Source organism: Lonchura striata, chromosome 1A (genome assembly GCF_050655825.1).
Source record: "Lonchura striata isolate lonStrDom1 chromosome 1A, ASM5065582v1, whole genome shotgun sequence".
NCBI lineage: Eukaryota > Metazoa > Chordata > Aves > Passeriformes > Estrildidae > Lonchura > Lonchura striata.
Window position 1 is genome coordinate 19,325,699 of NC_140741.1, and position 19,625 is coordinate 19,345,323.

General features: G+C 41.5%; 1 protein-coding gene across 5 annotated transcripts in view; it reads left to right on the forward strand.

Moving 5' to 3' along the window:
* Nucleotides 1-13,510, forward strand: part of CREB3L2 (cAMP responsive element binding protein 3 like 2) — a 69,460-nt gene extending 55,950 nt beyond the window's left edge. For all 5 annotated transcript variants that reach the window (XM_021552030.4, XM_085568624.1, XM_021552029.4 and 2 more), the window contains exons 7-12: nucleotides 614-672; nucleotides 1,808-1,876; nucleotides 8,910-9,009; nucleotides 9,915-10,041; nucleotides 10,725-10,950; nucleotides 11,764-13,510. In XM_021552030.4, coding sequence (XP_021407705.1) covers nucleotides 614-672; nucleotides 1,808-1,876; nucleotides 8,910-9,009; nucleotides 9,915-10,041; nucleotides 10,725-10,950; nucleotides 11,764-11,839 — 657 coding nt within the window. In that variant the 3' untranslated portion in view covers nucleotides 11,840-13,510. The remainder of the gene's footprint in view (nucleotides 1-613; nucleotides 673-1,807; nucleotides 1,877-8,909; nucleotides 9,010-9,914; nucleotides 10,042-10,724; nucleotides 10,951-11,763) is intronic.
* Nucleotides 13,511-19,625: the final 6,115 nt, after the last annotated feature.

Here is a 19,625-nt window from a genome sequence, read left to right on the forward strand (position 1 = left end):
TGTGCTCTGGCATGTTTATTATGGCAGAGCTCTGCCTCTGGGCCTGCTTCTGTACATGCAGAGGATTTGTTTCTGAGCCATGGACTGCACTGCTGTACTCAGCTGTGGTTTTGCAGCCAGTGAACAGAGGGGGAAGAACCACTCCTCTGGGCCTGCTAACTACAATCTCCTTGATGCAGACCTATGTTTGGTTGGCTGCTTTTCCAACAGGGGCACACTACTGCTGATAGTTGTTTGACTTGTTCATCAGGACCCATGTCCTTGTCTGCAAAGCAGCTTTTTAATACATTGGTGGGCTTTTTCTCTCCTGGATGCATGACCTCGTCCTGGGATCATCTTTTGGTATTTGTCCTGGGATATTCTATCCAGATGAATCTGATTTACTATTTAAGGTTAGCAGGGGATGATCTCTTTTTGTGCGAGTGAAAGGAGGAGCCTTGCTTCAGAATGTGGAGATAGATCAAGCCAGTGCTTTGCTTGCCAGGAATAGATATGAGAATAAGACAGAATCTTGAAACCAATAACATTGGGGCTTTTTACCAGTTTATTAATTTGTCTCTGATGCTTTTGTTTTTTGTGCAAATATTTGGTGTTTTTCATCCTTTTTCCTTAGATCTCTGCCCAGGAAAGTAGAAGAAAAAAGAAAGAATACATGGACAGCCTGGAAAAAAAGTAAGCCAGCCTCCTTCCTGTTTCAAGCAGGCCAATAGCACCAGTTGTGGGACTGGGAAGGGATCCAGCTGTGGCTGCTGGGACAGTTCCATGCATAGAGTGCCAGCTGCCATCTCGTGGCAGTGACTGAGAAAAGGCCGTGTTCCTGGCAGCTGCTTGTTGGTGTCAGGACTGTGCCTGCCTGCAGCTGGTCCCTAATGTGCCAGCAAACACTTCACACCTTAAATTAGACAAGACCCAGCTGTATTGGCCTTCACCTCAGGCAACCATGTTGGCCTAGTGGACAGGCAGTGTTCAGGGAAAGATCGATCCAGAGTGAGTAAACTCTGTCTTCTAGTGCAGATGAAAACAGAAATAGGAAGTGGGTGAATCAGTCAGGTCTGCCTGGGAAAATAAGCAGGACTTGGGAAAATAGCATGTGACCCATCGACTTCCCTTAGCAGGCAGGAGCCAAACCCCCAGTTAGTGATTTATATCCCAAATTAATCTTTCTTCCAGGAGATGAATATTCTAGTATTACTCTTATGCAATTCACCAGATGGTTCTGTTAAAACCCTTGTACCATCTTTAGTGATATCCTTGATGTAATTTCCATTTTTTTTTCTTGTCTCTTTATAGCTCTGTCTCACTTCCTCAGAGTTCCTCTTCTGAAATTCCACTTCATGCATACCAGATATCATGGATATTTTCTTTTCCCTTTTTGCTTCTTGAAGCTATTCAGGATGGTTCTGTTTGTTTTCTTAGGAGTCACATATTTTACTTTGACCTCTTACATGTTATATGACAATGTCCTTTAGTTTGAGGATTTCCAGAGACAGTTTGGAAATGGGTAGTATCTTGGGACAGTCTTGAGCACTGTCTTTAATCTCATGGCTTACTAGCCCTCATAGACTCAAAATTTGAGGCTCTGATTTCAGATGCATGGCATTTCCCAGATAGCTAATGCAACTTTTGCTTTGTGTTTCACACTATGAAATGTGATGAAATATTATGACTGAAGTTCATTGGTGTAATTGTTTCTTTAAATGTAGGCAAGATCATAGAGCTCTCAGTGAAAGCAAGTTTGGCTTGTTTTATAATCACTTGAATAAATAACTGATGTTTTTATATTTCTCTTTCATTGTACTGTCTCCAGAGTTGAGACCTGCTCAAATGAAAACAGTGAGCTGCGTAAGAAGGTTGAAGTCCTAGAGAACACTAACAGGTAAGGTATGGAGATCATCAAACAAAACTTGGAAGCAGGATATTACCATGAAAAGTGAAAATCTGAAGGTTAAGAGATCAGCTGAAATGTCAACAATAGCTGTGTCTGATGGGGTTCGTGTTAGAGAAAGATGTGTAAAGCCAGTTATTGTGACTGCAGTGGGATGTAAAGTATGGAGGTCTTGATGGCATGTCTTAAACTGCCTCCCCGGCCTGTGGTGTGCTTGAGAAACCTTTTAGCACTCTTGTCTGAGTTCCTCTGCTGCCCAAAGGAATGTAATTAGTAAAGCAGAACAAAAAAACTAGCCGTCCCAATTGTCTTTATTTACTGAAATTTTACCAGGAAGCCTTAACTTGAGATGTGACACTTTCAGAAATAACAGTGCTGAAACTCAAGAGTCATTATTTCCTTATGCACTACTAGATGTCATTGCAATCACTGTGCACACTTGTAGCTATCTCACACCCCAGAATTTCCTTCATTTGGAGGGGAAAATCACCTTCTTGCTTTTTCATTTCTGAAAAAATGAGTGACTCAGTGGTGGCTTTTTCAAAGGACACGTGGCAGAAGATGTTGAATAGCTAAGCTTTTAATTTAATGTTAGCTGAGAGAGTGCAGTGTCAATCCTGGCTTATGCTCAGTGTGGCAAATTCCAGTGAGTAGGTACTAGATGAGCCCACCCTTAACACTTCCCAGTTAGAGGCATTTGCAGTGATGGCTGAATATTACCAAGGAACTTGATGGTGACACTGAAGTGTGGGGGGAGGCTGGGTTTTGAAGATAAGACCCACGATCATGGAAAATGGCCCTAGAGCTCATATGGCAGCCAGTGCATTGCTAATTGAGTGGCATGTGTTGTTTCTAATCTCTGGATCCAGTCTCTTAATTTCATGAAGCCAGACCCTGTAGCACTGTGACTTGCTGGAGAGTGTCTCCCACACACTACTCATGCATAAAGACATCTGCTGCTTGCTTGAGGAGAGCCAAGCCATTTCTGTGCCTCTTACATCGTCCTCCAGGGTTTGACATAAAAGAATCAGGAACTATTCTGTAGGTGTGGAGTAGAGATGTCTCACACAGAATTTGTCCCAGAAGGTACTGAAGCCAGCTTCTCTTAACAAAAGGTGCAGCTACAGATTATCTACTTGGGGACAAGATGTTATCAACCCTGGAGTTGTTCTTCTCAGTTAAGATAAATTTAGCCAGCTGTTTTCCAGATTTCTGATCTGTTGAGGATGCACTCAAGCTTTGTTGGATATTCTTTCATAAAGGACCTTTAGCATCTTATCTATTATTTGATTATCTTAATTCTTTCATGCTAAATGCTCTAAAAAGTTTTAGGTAAGTGGGATGATCTCCAAATCCTTCATACTTTGGCCATGTGGGATGGGTTGTGTTGTTTCCTTCCCTCTGCAATGGCATTGATATTGATGTGCAATCTCATGCAGAGAAGCAGATGTTCATCCTTCTGCACAGAAATTCTTGTAACTCATGGCAATGCTGTTTTGGCTATTTAGATATCAACTGTGTCTAAAATCTGCTAAGGCTTATGTGTTAAGTACTGAGGAATTTGTTAAAGTGCCTGCTTTCATCAAACCTCAGTTTTGTAACATATCACATTATAGGGTTTTTCACCTTAACTACAAAAAGCCACTTTTCCTGTTTATTGTAGAACTGTACAACTGTCTCATTCAGAGAATGGTTCCAGGCCCTGGTTTAATGAACATTATCCCCATCCTAAAATGAATTCAAAATGTCTCATTTCCTCATTGGTATTTGCACAGAGCCTTGGCATGACATCCAGAAACTGTTCACATGTTTCAGAACTTGTCTTCACAGCATCCTATAGCTGGAACTTTCATCTCCTACAGACAGTCAGCAATCTAAATTCAGAACAGTTGTGGTCAAAGTTATTTAGTGTCAGTTTGGTGCATCAGATGCCTGATTTTATACGTTTAGGGCTTTATTTCTCAAAGCACCTAGCACAGTTAGGCATACATGTATCATATTTAATATGGCCAAAGCAGAGCCTAGTTGACTTTAGTTGTAACTTTGAGTATTTTTTTCAGTAAAAAAATGAAGACATTATTGAACATATTATCTAATATTAGATCTACAAATATCAAAGCTGTTCTCCTATTGTTAGAGATGGTAAGAATGGAAGAAAACGGGAAAGTAAGAGCTATGTTTACATGTTAAAATGACACTTTCAAGTGTAGAAGTAGACAAAGTTGGATTTTTACCTTGTTGAAAAGTTGGGCTTTAGTTGCTTACCTGAAAGTTAATGAATGTGTATTGCTGTCAGTCACTATCATATTTGTGTAGTCTAGCTGGATTGAGAGGCACTGAAGAGCTATTTCCAAAACATACAGCTATTGAATAGCAGTTTCAGTATGTGCAATCAGATTTTAAGAGTATGTTAATCTATATATAGAAAACATTTGCATAGATACACACCTAAGACTTCAGGGAAACCCTGCTTGCATTTCAAAATCTGACTCCAAACCATGGAAACACTAAATTTTTTTTCTGATAAAAGTGTTCCTTCATTACTCTCAGTAACATGAAAAAATTTAGAAGATTCTTCCTTGAAAGCCAGCCTTAGCCTGAAAATCTGGATTTGAAAAGATGTAATGTCAAAGGATGCAGGTGTGGTCAAAAAAAATTGCATCCAGGAGCATCTCCCTTGGCATTCACACATCTTAAAAGACAAGGCAGGAGGCTGGGGATCAAGATGCTGGAGTTTTTAATTCTCATTACTCTTGAGTGGGTGAGTGCAGCATTTTTGTCAGCTTTAGTATTAGAACAGTAGCATATGTTACCTCTCCGAATTTGTGTGACTCAGACCCTTAAAAGAAACCCATCCAAGTTCCTTCCTAGGCAGTTTTCTCAAAACTAAGGAAGCACATTATTACACGTTTATCTCTTTTGTCTTGTAGCCACAAGTGAGCCATTGGTTTTAGTAGCATCTAAGCATGTGGGACACTGCTCTCTCAGAAAGCAAGGGCGTGAGAAGAAGCTGGTGCTGGGTATTGAACTAAGTTGTCCCAGTCACCAAGAAGGCTTGTCACACTCCCATTTTGGCACTGAGACCAAAGGCAGAAACTGCCAGTGATCCAAAGGGTTGCAAACATTCTCTGACACCAGTGTGGTCTACCTGGGAACCCTGTTTGAGCTTAAAGACAATTTTGAAACATCTGGTTCTGGGTATAACGTGTTGAGAAGTGCTTTTGCTTCTCACTTTTGTTGAGTCTGTATTTGTAAGTATCTTGATGATTTCTTTTCCTGGAGAAATGATAGACATAGGATCCAGTGCATGTGTGGCTGAGAGTGTCACACATGGACAATGAATGCAGGTGGCTGCCAGAGTTGTTCCCATGGAGTAGCAGTAGCCAGCTGTGTAGATCTGCACTAACAAGCACCTTAAAGACAATGCTTTGTAAATAAAAATAGGATGTTCTTCCATTTCTTCAATTCCCAGCCACCTAAAGATCAAGTTGCACATCAGTCTGACCCACCAAGGGTTTATTGGCACCAAAAATGCCAGATTTCACTGATATATTGTTTGTTTTTTCATTTGAGACTGATAAAGTCATTTCAGCAAATAATTTTCAAGGAGTAAAGGATCTAGGTTTAAGTTGCAATTAGATATTGTGCAGCTAATTTCAGGCCACCCTTACAATAGTTGACAAAGCTTGGCAGCCCTGGAGTAACTTCTTCCTTTCAGAGGACATTGGTTTTTATGCTGAAACATCTTTTATGAAAATATTGGTGGAGATTTTCTTTGTAATTGAAATGAGGGAAGGTAGTGGATTTAAGTGGTCTTCTAGTTAAAACCTTACTTTGGGATTTGTTCCCTTTCCTACAAATGGGACAGGTAGAGAAGGAATCTGTGTAGAGTTAAAAGACAGAATAACTTTTCTCTCTCCTTATCAGAATTGGGTTTTGTTCCTCCACAATAGGAATAATCCTCTAAAAACTTTTGAAAATAAAGTATTTGATGTCCCTTAGAAGATGTCTTGTTCGGTTGTTTTTTTGTTTGTTTGAATCAATGTTGGATTTTAAACAGAAATACTGATTTGAGGAAGTCTCCCAGGTGGTTCTGTAGTGCCAAGTTTTCTATCCTTAATTAAAGTGTCACTGGAAGCAGAAGGGAAGGCTTGATTTGGCCCTTACTTTGGTAGTGAAAAGGTCTCTTCTGAAGATGAATATATGTGTATATTTGCCCAAAACAGACAGACCAAGTTTGCTGGCAGCATGTGTAAGGAAGTGCAGGAGTCTTCGGTCACTTTACAGCTTTCCTGTGAGGTGCTTCCATTGGCAGGGAAAAGCGTGAAAGCGCACTCACACCTCCTACGGAATTGACCCTCTTATTGAATATCCCTGGGAGATGTGTCAGACGCAGTGAAAATAATCCCTGTGGGTGCAAACCCCCTTAGCATGCTGTTTTGGGAGTGCATTTTCTCCTGTTAGGACTTAGCCTTAGGCAGTGTATTCCACTAAAAGCATTTGTGGCCTTTCTACTGGTACTTAGAGGGAACATCGTAGTTTAGGGAAGGCCCTTTTGTGCTCCTTCTGCTTCTCCCAGTCCAGATCACCCATGCAGCTGTCCACTCACAAGCTTTTGTATGGGAATCTTTTGACTTCATAATCCAGTCTTCCACCATTCCAGATTCAAACAGAGAATAAATGCACCATGGAGTGTCCCATTTTGGCAGTGGCAGGATAAATTGATGTCATCTCTGATCAAACTTGTATTTTGTTCTTGCCTCAGTTCTTGCTCACAGGTTGCAAATGCACCTGTATCCTGTCAGCTCCAGACACTGAGTCCTTGTCTGTTGAGAAGGAAACAGTAGCTCTGCTCAAACAGATAAACAGCTTGGGGAAGAAAGACATTTTATGTGAAGGTATTTGGTAAATAAGGTGGAGGATGAATCTTCCTCTGTCTCTAGGAGACCTCAGAATACCTGCCTAATTACACTTCCCAAAGAGACTGTTTTGTAATCAGCTCTCTGGGCCCATTCTGCTCAACAGGTTTTTAAAATTGAGCATGAAAAGGCAGAGATGAACAAACTGAGGAGAATTGCCTCTTCTCTGTTGATTTCCTCACCAGCCATTAGCTGTTTCCTCACTGACGCCTCCACAAAAAGTGGCAAGAATGATCAGCATTTCAAGGCTGCTGCTGCTGCCAGCCCCCGAGCTGAGGAGGAGAAGAGCTCCTTCCTCCTCAGTCTGCAGAGCTATTTCTGCACTGAGCCCAGTGAGTCAGGCCTGAAATGGGGGAAAGATTTAGCCTTCCAAAATAGCACAGAAAGTTCAGAGTTGAAAGGGCATTGCCATCTGACACAGCTGGTGGCACGTGGTGGGAATGCTGTGGGCAAGGAAATAATGGGCACAGGTCTGGTGGTGAAAACTGTACCATGCAGTGGATGCCAGGGGAACTGGGAAGAGATGATAAAGGGAGCAGGGAATTAGGATGGTCTCATTTAGGTGGTGGACACTGTTTGTATCTCTTAATTTGCCTGATTACTGAATAAAGGATTGCATTGGACATATCACTCTCTTTTTTAAATACTGAGTTGCAGAGTAAGCCATGTTCTCAAGAGCATTCAAGATATCCTTTCTTAACAAGTTGAGAAGGATCTGCTGGCCCAGATAAATCTGTGCTGTGAGAATGCCTTGTGCTCATTTCAGAATGTATTCCTGAAGTCCTTGAATTCATTAAACCCTAATTAGCAATGAGCATTGATGATTAAAAAAATCTATTAAAATAGGCAGACCAGTGTATATTGAGCTGCGAAGGCACCTCTGGGTCTGTCCTACAATTAGCTTTTAGCCATTTTGGTCTTAAAATACTCCTTCTATTTTCTCTGACATCCTGACCTTGCCTCTTGCTTTAGCTTTTGACGTAACAGCCTCCAAAACTGTAATCTGGAGTTTCTGTGGGGTATCCTCCACAGTAGATTGTGAAACTTACAGGAGAAGTGAAAAGTAAACTTGGGAACAAATAGAAAATTTAACATCTTGATGCAAAATTATACTATATTTGTGTTGAGGACTGGTATTTGGGTTGCTCATAGATTGTTAAAAAAAAACTGCTGTGAAAATCTTGTACTAGTCATAATTTGAGATAATTCCCATTTAAATTGTTTGTATTCTCACTGTAGTAATTGATGCTACAGCAGAAGTAAAAAAAAAAAAAACACAAAAAAACCCAACCAAAAAAAAAACCAAACCACAAAAAACAATCCCAAACAGTCAGAAAGGCTCTTTTGTTCTGGGCCTGTTGAATCCAGCCACAAGAGAATTGTCATTGTGGTTGGAACCTCTGAAAGACACAATCAGAGTAGCCACTTGAAGCATCTGCAATTTTTGTCAACTCTTCAGGATTTAACAAATAGCAAATAACAAATATTTAAAGTGTTTTATTTAATAAATGAATGTGAGAAGTGAAGACTGTGCCTATGTGTGGTTTTAAGTTCTTGTCTTTAAAAGTCAGCTAGCATGTGTTCTAAACAAATAAATAGCAATATTTTGGGAAAAAGGGGTTTTGATAACCAAACTAGAGCAGTTGAAGATTTTGATTACTAACTGAGCAGTTATAAAGTTGATTTTGCATCTTTAAAAATAATGGCAAAACTCTTGCTGAATTCATGACACAGAGTCAGGTTATATATGCAACTGGTCACTTGCATGCAGAGCAGTTTCAGTTGTTAATGTGCCATTTTGTATAGAAACACTGAAAATACAATTTTTATTTATCACAACTTACTGAAAGTATTAGAGAAGTAATTGTTCAGGGACATAGGCTGAGGGAAAAGCAAAAAATCTTGAACATTTCAGTGCTAATACATGTAAAAACTTTGTAAAATTAAAACCATTCCTTGCTAGTAATTTTAAGGAGAAGACTTTAACTATCTCTACCTTATCCTAAATGCTGTATTATTGCCATGTGTGGAATTTGAAACAAAAATCTATTTAGCCAACAAGCAGGTCAGTGTGTGTGATCTTGTCTGTTGTCTTTGCTTTCCAGAACACTTCTGCAGCAGTTGCAGAGACTCCAGGCCGTGGTTGCTGGCAAAGTGTCCCGCTCATGTAAGGCAGCTAGCACACAAACAGGGACCTGTCTTATGGTGAGTGTCCCTAAAGCTGGGAATTCTGAGGGAATGAGAAGCTCTTTCAAGGCACATTTCTTGTTCTGCAAAGCCTCTCAGTGGCAATTTTGCAGCTTAGGGAACTCCTTTTCATGATTTGACAATTTTGAGAGAGGTGAGACTTGTGACTGGTGAAGATTAATGATTGTGGGAAGGTAGTGAGTTCTGGAGGAGACTGGGCCTGTGCTTTTGCTTGGGTGCTGCAGTGATGAAAGAAGGAGTAATGCTCTTCCAAGGGACCCACTTTCTTATTTCCTGCAGTATTATATGGTGGAAATGGTGTCTAGGGTTGTAAAATGAAAATGAGGGTGACCTTTGAGGCTCAATGCTTTTGATACCAATAAAAATAAACTTGCTTAACCAAATCAAAATATGACTAAGGCTGTAAATATACCTCTGTCCTATTTCAGTAGTAGTAGTCAAGATAAGAAAATTAGTAGAATGAAACATTTGCTTTTCCCTCCTTACACTCAGCTGTCAAGCTCCCTTTATACCTAAAGTGCTGTAAATTGATGGAAATAATTTACAAGGCATAAGCTGTTCTCCCAATCTAGCTCCACTGTCACTTGGAAGCAAGACTGGGGCCAGCAGCAGAAATAACTTTGGAAATCCTCAGCAGTGCCTGTAAAACACACATGGCAGCTTTATCTGCATTTCAGCTTTGTGAGTAAAAAAGGCTGCTGGTCAGAATGGTGCAGGCATTGAAAATGAACCCCAGAACTGAAATGTGCCCTTTAAAGAACTGAATTGTAATTGTTTAGGTGCCTCTGCTAGGTGTGCAGTGGTGAGGATGGCCTCAAGTGATTTATTTTGATAAAGTATCAGTTCTCATGTGCGCATGTGGGTCAAGTGCACTCACCTCTCCTCCATCTTCCCTTTGCCAGATGGTGGTGCTGTGCTTTGCAGTAGTTTTTGGCAGCTTCTCTCAGAGCTATGGGCCATATCCTTCTGCTACAAAGATGGTGTTGCCCAGGCAGCATTCCTCACCGGAGTCCTACACAGATTCCATTGGTAAGTGACAGCTATTCCAGTCTTGCTCCTTGCTTGGTTGTACTTAAGCACTTGTTTTCCACACCCATTCCTAACCCCCTTCTCAAGCACCTCTTGCATTTCTGCTCCTTAAATGGCCGTTTTTTTATATATACCTGTGTTTTTCTGAGAAGGATAGCTTGGCAAACTACACTGATGGCAGCAGACTTCATAAAAATGAGCAAAACTTTTTCTCACTAGCCCGCTTGGTACTTCTGTTTAAAGAATTTTTTGCCTCTGTTTGTGGAACTAAAGTTAGTGGTCTGTCAAAGGTAGCAGGGCTTCTACTAAGTAGCAAATATTAATACTGTTAAAATGCACTAATTATTTCAGTGGCTTTTTTGTTTGCCAGTGTCACCAAAGAGTCCAAGGATGGAATGGGAGTTAGTATTGCATAACCATAATGAACCAATATATTAGCAAAGTTATTATTTAATTTTGTTCTTGTTTTGTGAGTAATTTAGGGCTTTTTGACCCCGACCTGGACCTGGACCTGGACCTGTGGTTTCTTTCTTTAGCAATTAAATAGCCAGTTAATCACTATGAAAGGAAAGGCCTTTGCAGTTTTGGCTCTGCCCTAACAGTTTCCATTTCCTAAAATGACCAGGGCTGTTCTCTGAGCTGTCTGTTGCTCATCTCATTTTGCCTTCTGTCTTTGTATGCAGTGAGGTCGAGGAGTCTACTAATCTATGAAGAGCCTCAACAACTGGAGGAGGCACCAAGCCCGATCTCCTTCGCAGATCACAGTGACAGGCAAACAGACACCTCCAAGTTCACAGCACTGTCCCTGGAGGCTGTGTCAGGGACACAGCAGGATGATATCATGCAGTTCACAATAGCCAACGAGACAAGGCTAGAGAAATCAGTGCTGCTGGGCCTGCAGCAGCACAGGTGAGTGCAGGGTAGGCTGTTTGTCACATGGGTCTTCTGTGTCACTCTTGTTCATGCATGAAGGCCAGAGGTTAGACTAGCAGCTCAACTATGCTGGGCACCATGAAGCATGAAGTAAGGGTCTGGCTTTTATCTGGAGAGCCTATAGGCAAAGTCACTGTTGCTCTGGAGAAGTGGCTGCAACACAACTGTAGTAACACAACTGCCAAACTCGGTACTTCTGCCAGAAACCTAACCCCTGTAATCCTGTTAGTTGGGCCTACCCACTTCTTTAAAGTACTTACTTGTGTGCTTCCCAAAGGAATAAGCTTTTGGCAGTTGTATGGAAGTGTGAGGTTGTGATTCAGTGGAATTTCAATGAGGTTAGGGCATGAAGAGCTGGAGTTTCTCACAGCAGTGATTTTACTAAAGCATTACTGTGGAAAGTTTGCAGAACTCAGTCTCAAGAGACAGACATGTAAAATTATCTGACTACTTAAGTTCCTACACTGAGTTCCCTCACTTTTAGTAGAAATGTAAGGGATTCTTTTTTGTTTTCTTTTTTAAAAACATAAATGTAAGTTTTGCAGGCCTCTGAAAAGAGAGAGAGTCACTGGTTTAAATATGTGTGCTTCTTTCTGCTGCAACTTTGCTTGCCTAGAACCAAAGAGATGACTACTTCAGTATTAATTCAGTATGTTACCAGACTCAGCTAACTGACACATACCTACCTGGTAAATACTGAATGGCTCTTTAGCATTAGCCAGATCAAGCAGGATATGTACTTTAAAAAATTACTATTAGCATTAATCTTTGTTTTTTTGTTCCCTACAGAGTCAACTCCGAACTAGAAGGAAATGAAACACTGAAGATAATTGAAATAGATAGAAGAGTCAATGCCACCTCTTAAAATAAAAAAGGCCTTTTTTCTTGACTTCCCTCCTTCCCACATATTTTCAGCCAAAGTTCCCCTGACTTGTCATCCTCAGTGAACCAAAGTACAAAAGAGAGGGAGTTCAACTTCTGCATTGACTGATGAGGCTGTGACTACAGATGGGATCTCTTGTCTTTGTAACTCCCTTCCTCACGTCGCACACAGTCCCTTTCTCTGCTTTTATCCCTTTCCTGCCTAACACTGCAAGGGCAGGACTGAATTATGATGGCAGATGATGCCAGCAGCGTGCCAGTGACTGGTGGGTGTGTGCCTGTACATGCACACAGCCTGATCTGAGCACAATAACATTCTGGAGAAGGGTGAATTGTGCAAAACCAATGGGAGCATGTGGGAGAAGGTAATTGAGAGAGAGTGGAGATGCAGCATGATGGTGCTTAGAGTCTCACCACAGCTCTGTGCTTACTGGTCTACAGCACTTGAGCCTTTTGGGGGGATAGAGAAGCACATGTGCAGCCTGCTGCTGAAGGGACAAGAAAGGGTCCTGACACTGCTGAGTTCACAGCACAGGCAGGAGAGGGCTGTTCCATGATGCTGCTGAATTGTCCTCCTCATGCTCTTTCTCTTCTCCCCTCCAATCTCTTCATCACTTAGCAGGGTAGGTTTCTCTGTGCATTGAAAGCAGTCCCAGTAGGCTTCCCTGCTTCCACCCTTGAGAAATTAAACAAAGATCAGTCACTGTCTTATCACACACTGTGTGGGAGAACTACACTAGTTTAACTAAATCTGTTTAGAAAGCAGGTTTTGTTGCATTTATGCAATATTTTAGATGGATGCCCTTTTTAGTCTGCTTAAGGCTAATCTATTTAGTTTAAGTCAGTTCCTTCCCAACAAACTACATCAATGTAAGGCTTAAACCAGAAGTGCCTCCTGAGAGGACTGTATGGATTTAATTTATTGACTTCTAGCTGGTTGATGAAAATTCTTGTGTAGACCCCGTCTCAGATTGTCTTGTGTTTTCTTTTCCTTGCCATCTTCCTGTTACTTTTGTAAATAGTATTTATTAGCTTTGAAAAATTCTGTTCAGATAGTTGCAGAGAGAACTGAGCTTTTCTAACTCTGCAAGTGATCTGGGTAGACCCTGAAATTAGACAGACAAACATCACTGAATACTCATTTCCTTCCCTTAAGCTTGAATTGTCCTAAAATAAAGCCGTGTGTCTCTTTTTCCTCTTACCTGCTTTTCCAGAGATGTGATCTGAGACCAACTGCTTTGGGTACAGACAGGCCCAGCTCATGCCTAGAGCTGGTGGATCCTGTGCTAACTGCATGCCAAGGCAGCCTCTGATCTGAGGAGCTGATTACATAGGCAGGAGACCTGTCAAAAGAGGAATGAGATGAGCACGTGGGAAGGTGAAGTGACTGGCCCAGGCTCATTGAGAAAGCCAAGAGCAGCATTCAGGTCTGATCCTGGACCAGTACTCTTCTCCATGCTTTGTTTCCTTGTCCCACAGTGTTGTTGTCTTCAAGTGTCCTCTTTCTCTCTCTCTCTCTCTCTCTCTCTTTCTCTCTTTCTCAGTACCCCGGTCATGCCTTTGCCTGAGCTGTGCTTCTTGCAATTTGTCCCTGCAGGGGCATAGTTGAACTCAGTCCAGAATTTGAGCAGGGTTTTATCTGGTTCCTACAGAAGGGCACTCATGCTCCATCGAGGATGAATCTAATGTGAAAATCCTAATTCAGCAGGCTAATATAGCTACATAACAGTTTACCAGAAGAAGTCAATTAAAAAAAAAAAAGTAATTTGAAGCTCTTTTTTCTTTTATTTTTTTTTTCCTAATGGTAAATAAGGGAAAAACTAACCTAGCCTTACAAATAATTTTTTACTATGTACAGTAGATATTTCTTGCAACTAATCTATTTTGTAAAATACTGATTTTGTATTTTATTACAGCAGCTGTTGCACCAGCTCCTTTCTTGTTCTTCATTCTCCTTAGACTTTCTTCTTTCAGCATCCTTTTTGCCACCCTCAGGCCTGGCTCAAAATTCAGTGAAGTGAATGGAAGGGATTTGGTGAATTGGAGAGGACTGTGGATCAGTCTCCCCTGTGCCATTTTAAGAGGGTGTTTCACATCGGTGACAGTGAAATAAGTGCCTGACTCCATGAACTCATTCTGGTGTGCAGATATGCTCTTCTTGGTGATGCCCTATTCTTCTACCCAAGTGCCTTATTGTTTTACCTGAGGTGACAATGAGAGGAGAAGTGCTGTTGCAGTCTGTTCTGCAAGTGTTCCCATCTTGGCATGGGTCAGCCTCCACCATAAAGTCTGTCTCCCTTCACAGTGATCCTGCTGGGCTCTCTGAATCATTTCAGTATCCATGGACAACTTTTGTGATTGTGTTTTTTTTTTTTTTAATGGTTTAAGGTTTCACATAAACAGTGATCACTTTTGAGTGCCGCAAGGGGTGGCTGCATTGCTCAGCCACTTGAGGTCAGCAAAGTGACAGGAGAAAGCTGGGATTGACCCCAGCTGGTCAGCATAAGTGGGCAAGGTCATAGTTTAGAAAATTTCTTAAATGGTCTTATTTTTCCAGAGCACCCTTGGTTTTTTGCCCTTGCCTTTGGGGGCAACCAAGTGGTTAAATTTTTTGCAAAAGAGGCCCAAGGGTGTGAAGCACAACACCACTTACCAGTCTTGCAGTTTGCACTGTGCAGCCTGAGCTCCTGCCCATTGCCAGCTAAATGGATCACCTCCCATTTCAGATACAGCTGGCTGACTTCACTGTGTGAAAACCAAAGTGGAATTATTTCTCAGCTCTTAAAAAAGAGATGATTTTGCACAACCAAAATAGCTCCTCCTCTCTGAAACTACTGCACTGGCCACAATTAAAACTTTGCCTTTTTTCTTTTGTTTGTTTAAATTGGGCATATTGTTTCAAATCTGGTTGGAAGATAATCACTCATGTTTTCATCCTGAGCATTTTAAACTGGCCATGGTCTGGGTCAGGCCTCTGTACTAATCCACCCAAGCCAGTATGGCCATACTGATTTCTTGTAAGTGTTTGATAATGTATTGCTATAATCTTAGTTTGTGTAATCCTTTAAATTATATTTAGGTACTCCTTTTTAGGGAATCTCTTGACCTAGCACACACATTGCTTGGGGATTTATTGTATTACATATTACTTTATAATAAGGAACAGCTTTGCTTCACTTTGGTGTGTTTGTGATCATTTTTCTTCAGGGGCCTTAATAGAACAGGTTTCTCTGCCAGGGGCCAAGGAATCCCCTGTCATCACCTACTCACAGGCCGTTGTGTGCCAAGGGCCCAGGATCTCCAGAGGGGCTTTGTGCCCGTGTTCTGTACCTAGCAGGGGACAGGAGGGGCCGGACAAGGTGCCATTGCACTGCCAGCCTCAGCATCCAGGGGTGACCCCGTGGGAATGTTGATGCACTGCAGACCATGTGGAGAGGCAGCTTTTGTGCTCTGAGGTAAGGGCATAGGGCAGGAGTAGTAAGGCTTATTCAAGGAGGATGCCAGTAAGTGCTTTTAGTTAGTTCAGCTCTATAACTTAAGGCCTTAACCTTCTGTCAGTGTGCTTTTTCTGGTGATCAGTGACTTGGTGCTGTGGAATAATATGTGTGTGTGTATGGACAGGGTAAGCAAAGGCCTTCTGTGCTACATAATTTCCATTTCCAGTAGAGGACTTAAGTGATAAACCCTAGGAGTCCTCAGCTGTAAGGTTACATTGCTCACCAGCACAATTTTATACACACTAGTAAACTTACCTTTTGGCCTGTAGTGTTAAAGCATGTTTAGATATGTTGGGTCTTTGCTTCTAGGGAGATAAGCTATGAAGGAATATAGGGCATTATTTTATATATATGTATATTTTTAAAGTCTGAATTACAGGGCATGTGATCTTTCTAACCTTATTACCGGTGTGTAGATAATGTTGCCTTCCCCCCCCCCTCCCCAGGATATTTATAGTTCTTTGCTTTCTTTGCTGCACTTCTTTCTTTTCATCTGTACCACTCAATATTTTTCAGCAGTGCAGACCAATGGATTAGGCTGAGGTTCTTAGGCCAGATCCCAGCTGATACAACCAGCGTGGTTCTCACACACTGTTCTTGGAGGCTGCAGGTCTGATTTATACTGACAGGGGACCTCTTCTTCCACATCTCTCTGTGTAACAGTGTATCTTGATGTGTTCTTGATTCTTCTAACATAGACTAAAAATTAATCTAAAAACTTTTTTTTCCCTGCTAGAGAAACCAGCCCACCTCTCCACTCCCATCCCTCCCAACTATCAGTTGTGAGTTCTGTCTAGACACTTTTAGAATGTAGGTCAAGTAAGTGAATGATGCTAATTGCTACGTTGGGAGGGATTTCCACTGAGTATTTGGGCTCTAGATTCTAGCTAATGCCAAGAGGCCATTGTTCAAAACCCACGCAGCTAAGAACAGAGAAATACAGAGTATTTTTATACTCCTGGTGACTAAAATATTTCTTTCTTGAGTCACTAATTAAAAAGGGAACATTCTGTATTCTGAAGGTGAAATGATAGGTCAGTACTTTGTAGCTACTAAAGTTGTCCCAGCCTATATAAGAGTGTAGTACTATGATGTATTGCTGCTTTGCACTGTCTAGCATTAAGGTTTAACAACTTTGGGGGTTGCAAAGGGGAATGAACTGATGTACGTGTTAAGTAAGGTCTTTACAAAGAAAATGTAAGGATTCAATCCCTCTTGTAGCTTTCTCACGGCCAATAAAGTGACACTGGGCATTCAGATAATTTGTTGAAGGTTGATCCTGATTAATACTGCATTGCTTAGGTGATCCGCATCCCTTGGAGACTTCAGGATTGAGAGGGAAATTGCTATTTAGTTTTCTCATTTTTATGTCACACCTTTTTCTGCTTTACTGAGGTGTGTATATATATATGAATCAAATTCCTGTGTAGAAAAAAAGTGCATCATGCAGGAAACTAATTAGTGATGCTGCTTGGATCTGATGCTGAATGGAGTTTCAATATTCTTTGTTAGCAGTAGTCTCTGGTCTGCCCTACAACTGATGTCCAGATTCTTCCTCCAAGAGCTGCAACTAAAGAGGTGAGACCAGAACATGGAAAAGCTGGATTTGTAGAACTGTCTTACAGAAAGGGTGAAAAAAAAGGCAGGTGAAGGGACTCCTTGCGTCACAGGGAAACCTTCTAGTTGTTGATTCCATACATCAGCAGTAATAGCCTGAATCAGCAGTGATAGCCTGTTTCATTAGTTGCCTGCTAGGTATAGGTTTGCTCCTATTCCCCTTGCTCTTTAATGCTATGCAGTCCTGTTTATGCATACCTGACCTTTATGTTATATCCCACTTTACCCTCTAAACCTCTAAGGTAAAAATCTTTCTGAACCTTAGTAGTCCATAATGAAGGAAGTGGAAGAGAGAGAGGGAGAAGCAGAGGCAGATACTGATTTTTTTTTTTTTAAACAGAACTCTGCTCATATCTGACTTTACCGTAACAGACTTTAATTCAGTGGTGCTGATATAAAGGCATCTTGCTTTCTTCATTTGTACAGTTGGTGAGAATGAGTGTGCATGTGTGTACATCTGTGCACATGTGCATGGTGAGTGATCAACAGGTATCAAAATCAAAACAGGTATCTTCATATAGTAAGTGTTGCTAAATAAAGGCATCTACCTGAACACACAGGGCACTTTGGGCTTGGTGCAGCAGAAAGTCCAGGCATTTCTCTCTGAAACCTGTTCACATTCCACATCACTGAGCACTTGTGCAACTGTTGTGTGAATTGCTCTGAAGACTGTCTTGTGATTAATTGTCGACTGAATGTTGTTGCACTGTGTCATTTTGTGTGTGTGCATAAACTGTCTGACCTTTCTAGAGACCAGTTCTGGCTTGGTACAAAAAAATAATTATTTTATATTCTGGTATCATTTTTGGTCTTCAGAATTATGGTTTTGAATTCTTTTGTTTAATTTTTTTTCTTTAAGTGGTGTAAATTAACCTTAAAAGGTGGTCCCTGGGAGCACTAATGCCCTAACCACTCCATGGGCACAGTGAAATACCAGCCAGGGGAAGCAGTTTCTTCTAGAGGGTGGTGCAGGTGCATCCCAGTTCCCTGAGATTCACTAGGCCTTCCAAGGGTAAATTACCTGGTGGTGCTCTCTTGAAGAGAAGCATCCATGGCCAATTCCATTGCCTTGGGCAGTGCAGAACAGTCATTCTGCTAGGGCACTTAAGCTGGTCTTTCCCTTTGTTCATGTGAATGCAGTATAGGTTTGTGAAAACACTTAACCCCTATCTAAGATGACAGGGACAGTGATACTAGTGCAAAAGCACCCTCCCCCCCCAAAAAAAAAAAAAAAAAAAAAAAAAAAACTCCCTGGTAAACTTCATTGGGGCCTCTTCTGACTGCAGATATCTCTATTCTCTTGCCATGTCTATTTAACTTTGTGTCTGTGTTCAGTGACCTTTCTATTTTTGTACAAGTGCTGTCATCTGGATACGGTCCCACCTGATTGTTCACACTGCAAACATATCCATTGGGTGGAAAGAAATTGCTGTTTTTCCTTTTTAAATCATCTGCCTGATTCTATGAGAGAACAGACTACCTGCTTTTTTAGCCTAAATATGTATGTAGTGAAGTATGTTATGCTTTTCATTTTCTTGCAAATAAATATTTTCTGTAGAAAAAAGCAGTTGCTACTTGTTTGATTTCCTGATGACTGGAAAAAATCTGGCCCCTCAACTTTTCCAGGTGTGCCAGTGTGTGCAATGTGTCCATCTTCAACATGGCAGAACCCTGGTAATTTAGTGAAAGAAAAGGAATGATGTGGGGTTTTAATGAAGCTGGCTGTCCCTTCCCTTTTTGAGGTTAGCAAAGAATTTTATCTCCCTGAATGGGTTGAAATGAGGTGGAGGCCAACAGCATTAACAGAGATAATGACACTCAGTGCAACACAGTGCTACAGCCCCATAACAGTAAATTCTCTGTACAAGTGGGATCCAGGAAGGCTGATACCCGAGGGGGCATTGCTTCTGCCCAGTGACACTGAGGTGCTGTGTCACCTGGAGTGACAGGGCTTGCTGGGGCTGATCTGTGTGGGCCAAACAGCCCTCTGGAAGGTAAGGCCTTTCCCTGCTCTAGCTTTGCACTGGGCTTCTTTAAACTGGAGTGAACTCTTAAAAGAGCACTTTCTGCTTTGGCTTTTTGGGATTGGGTCTTCTGCTGGCCTCGGCTTCTTTCCTTAGCCTGCCTCACCCCTGAGATAATTCAGGAGCTTTCTCTTCTTTGAGTAGACATGGAAAAGAAAATGCCTGATTGCTTTCAGTCTGGGGACTCTGTGGCTTTGCTGGTCATTCAAGGAACTTGACAATGGATGACGTAAAGCAGGTTTAAAAATAACCCTGTGCAGAACTGGCATCACAAATGGTACAGTAATTTGTTTTATGCCAGTTTTCTACTGGGAGGGAGACCTCATATATGAGGCACCAGGCACCCCTACAACACCAACCAAGAATTTATCTTCCACAGGAAATACTAGCCATGGAAGTAATAGTTCCAGCTTAACTGAAAGTGGGAGCGAGACAGATGGCTTTGGTGCATCCTTTCCAAGGCCTTTTAAAGAAGGCTGCTTAAGAGTTTGGGAAAGGCAGCATACCATGGAAATTGGAACACCGTGGCCTGCACAAAATTTCTGGCTGATGCAGATTTTCAGAAATGCCTTGATTTGAGGCTAAAGAGGTTAAAGTTGCAAAAGAAATTGGCAGTGAAGGAAGAAAAAAG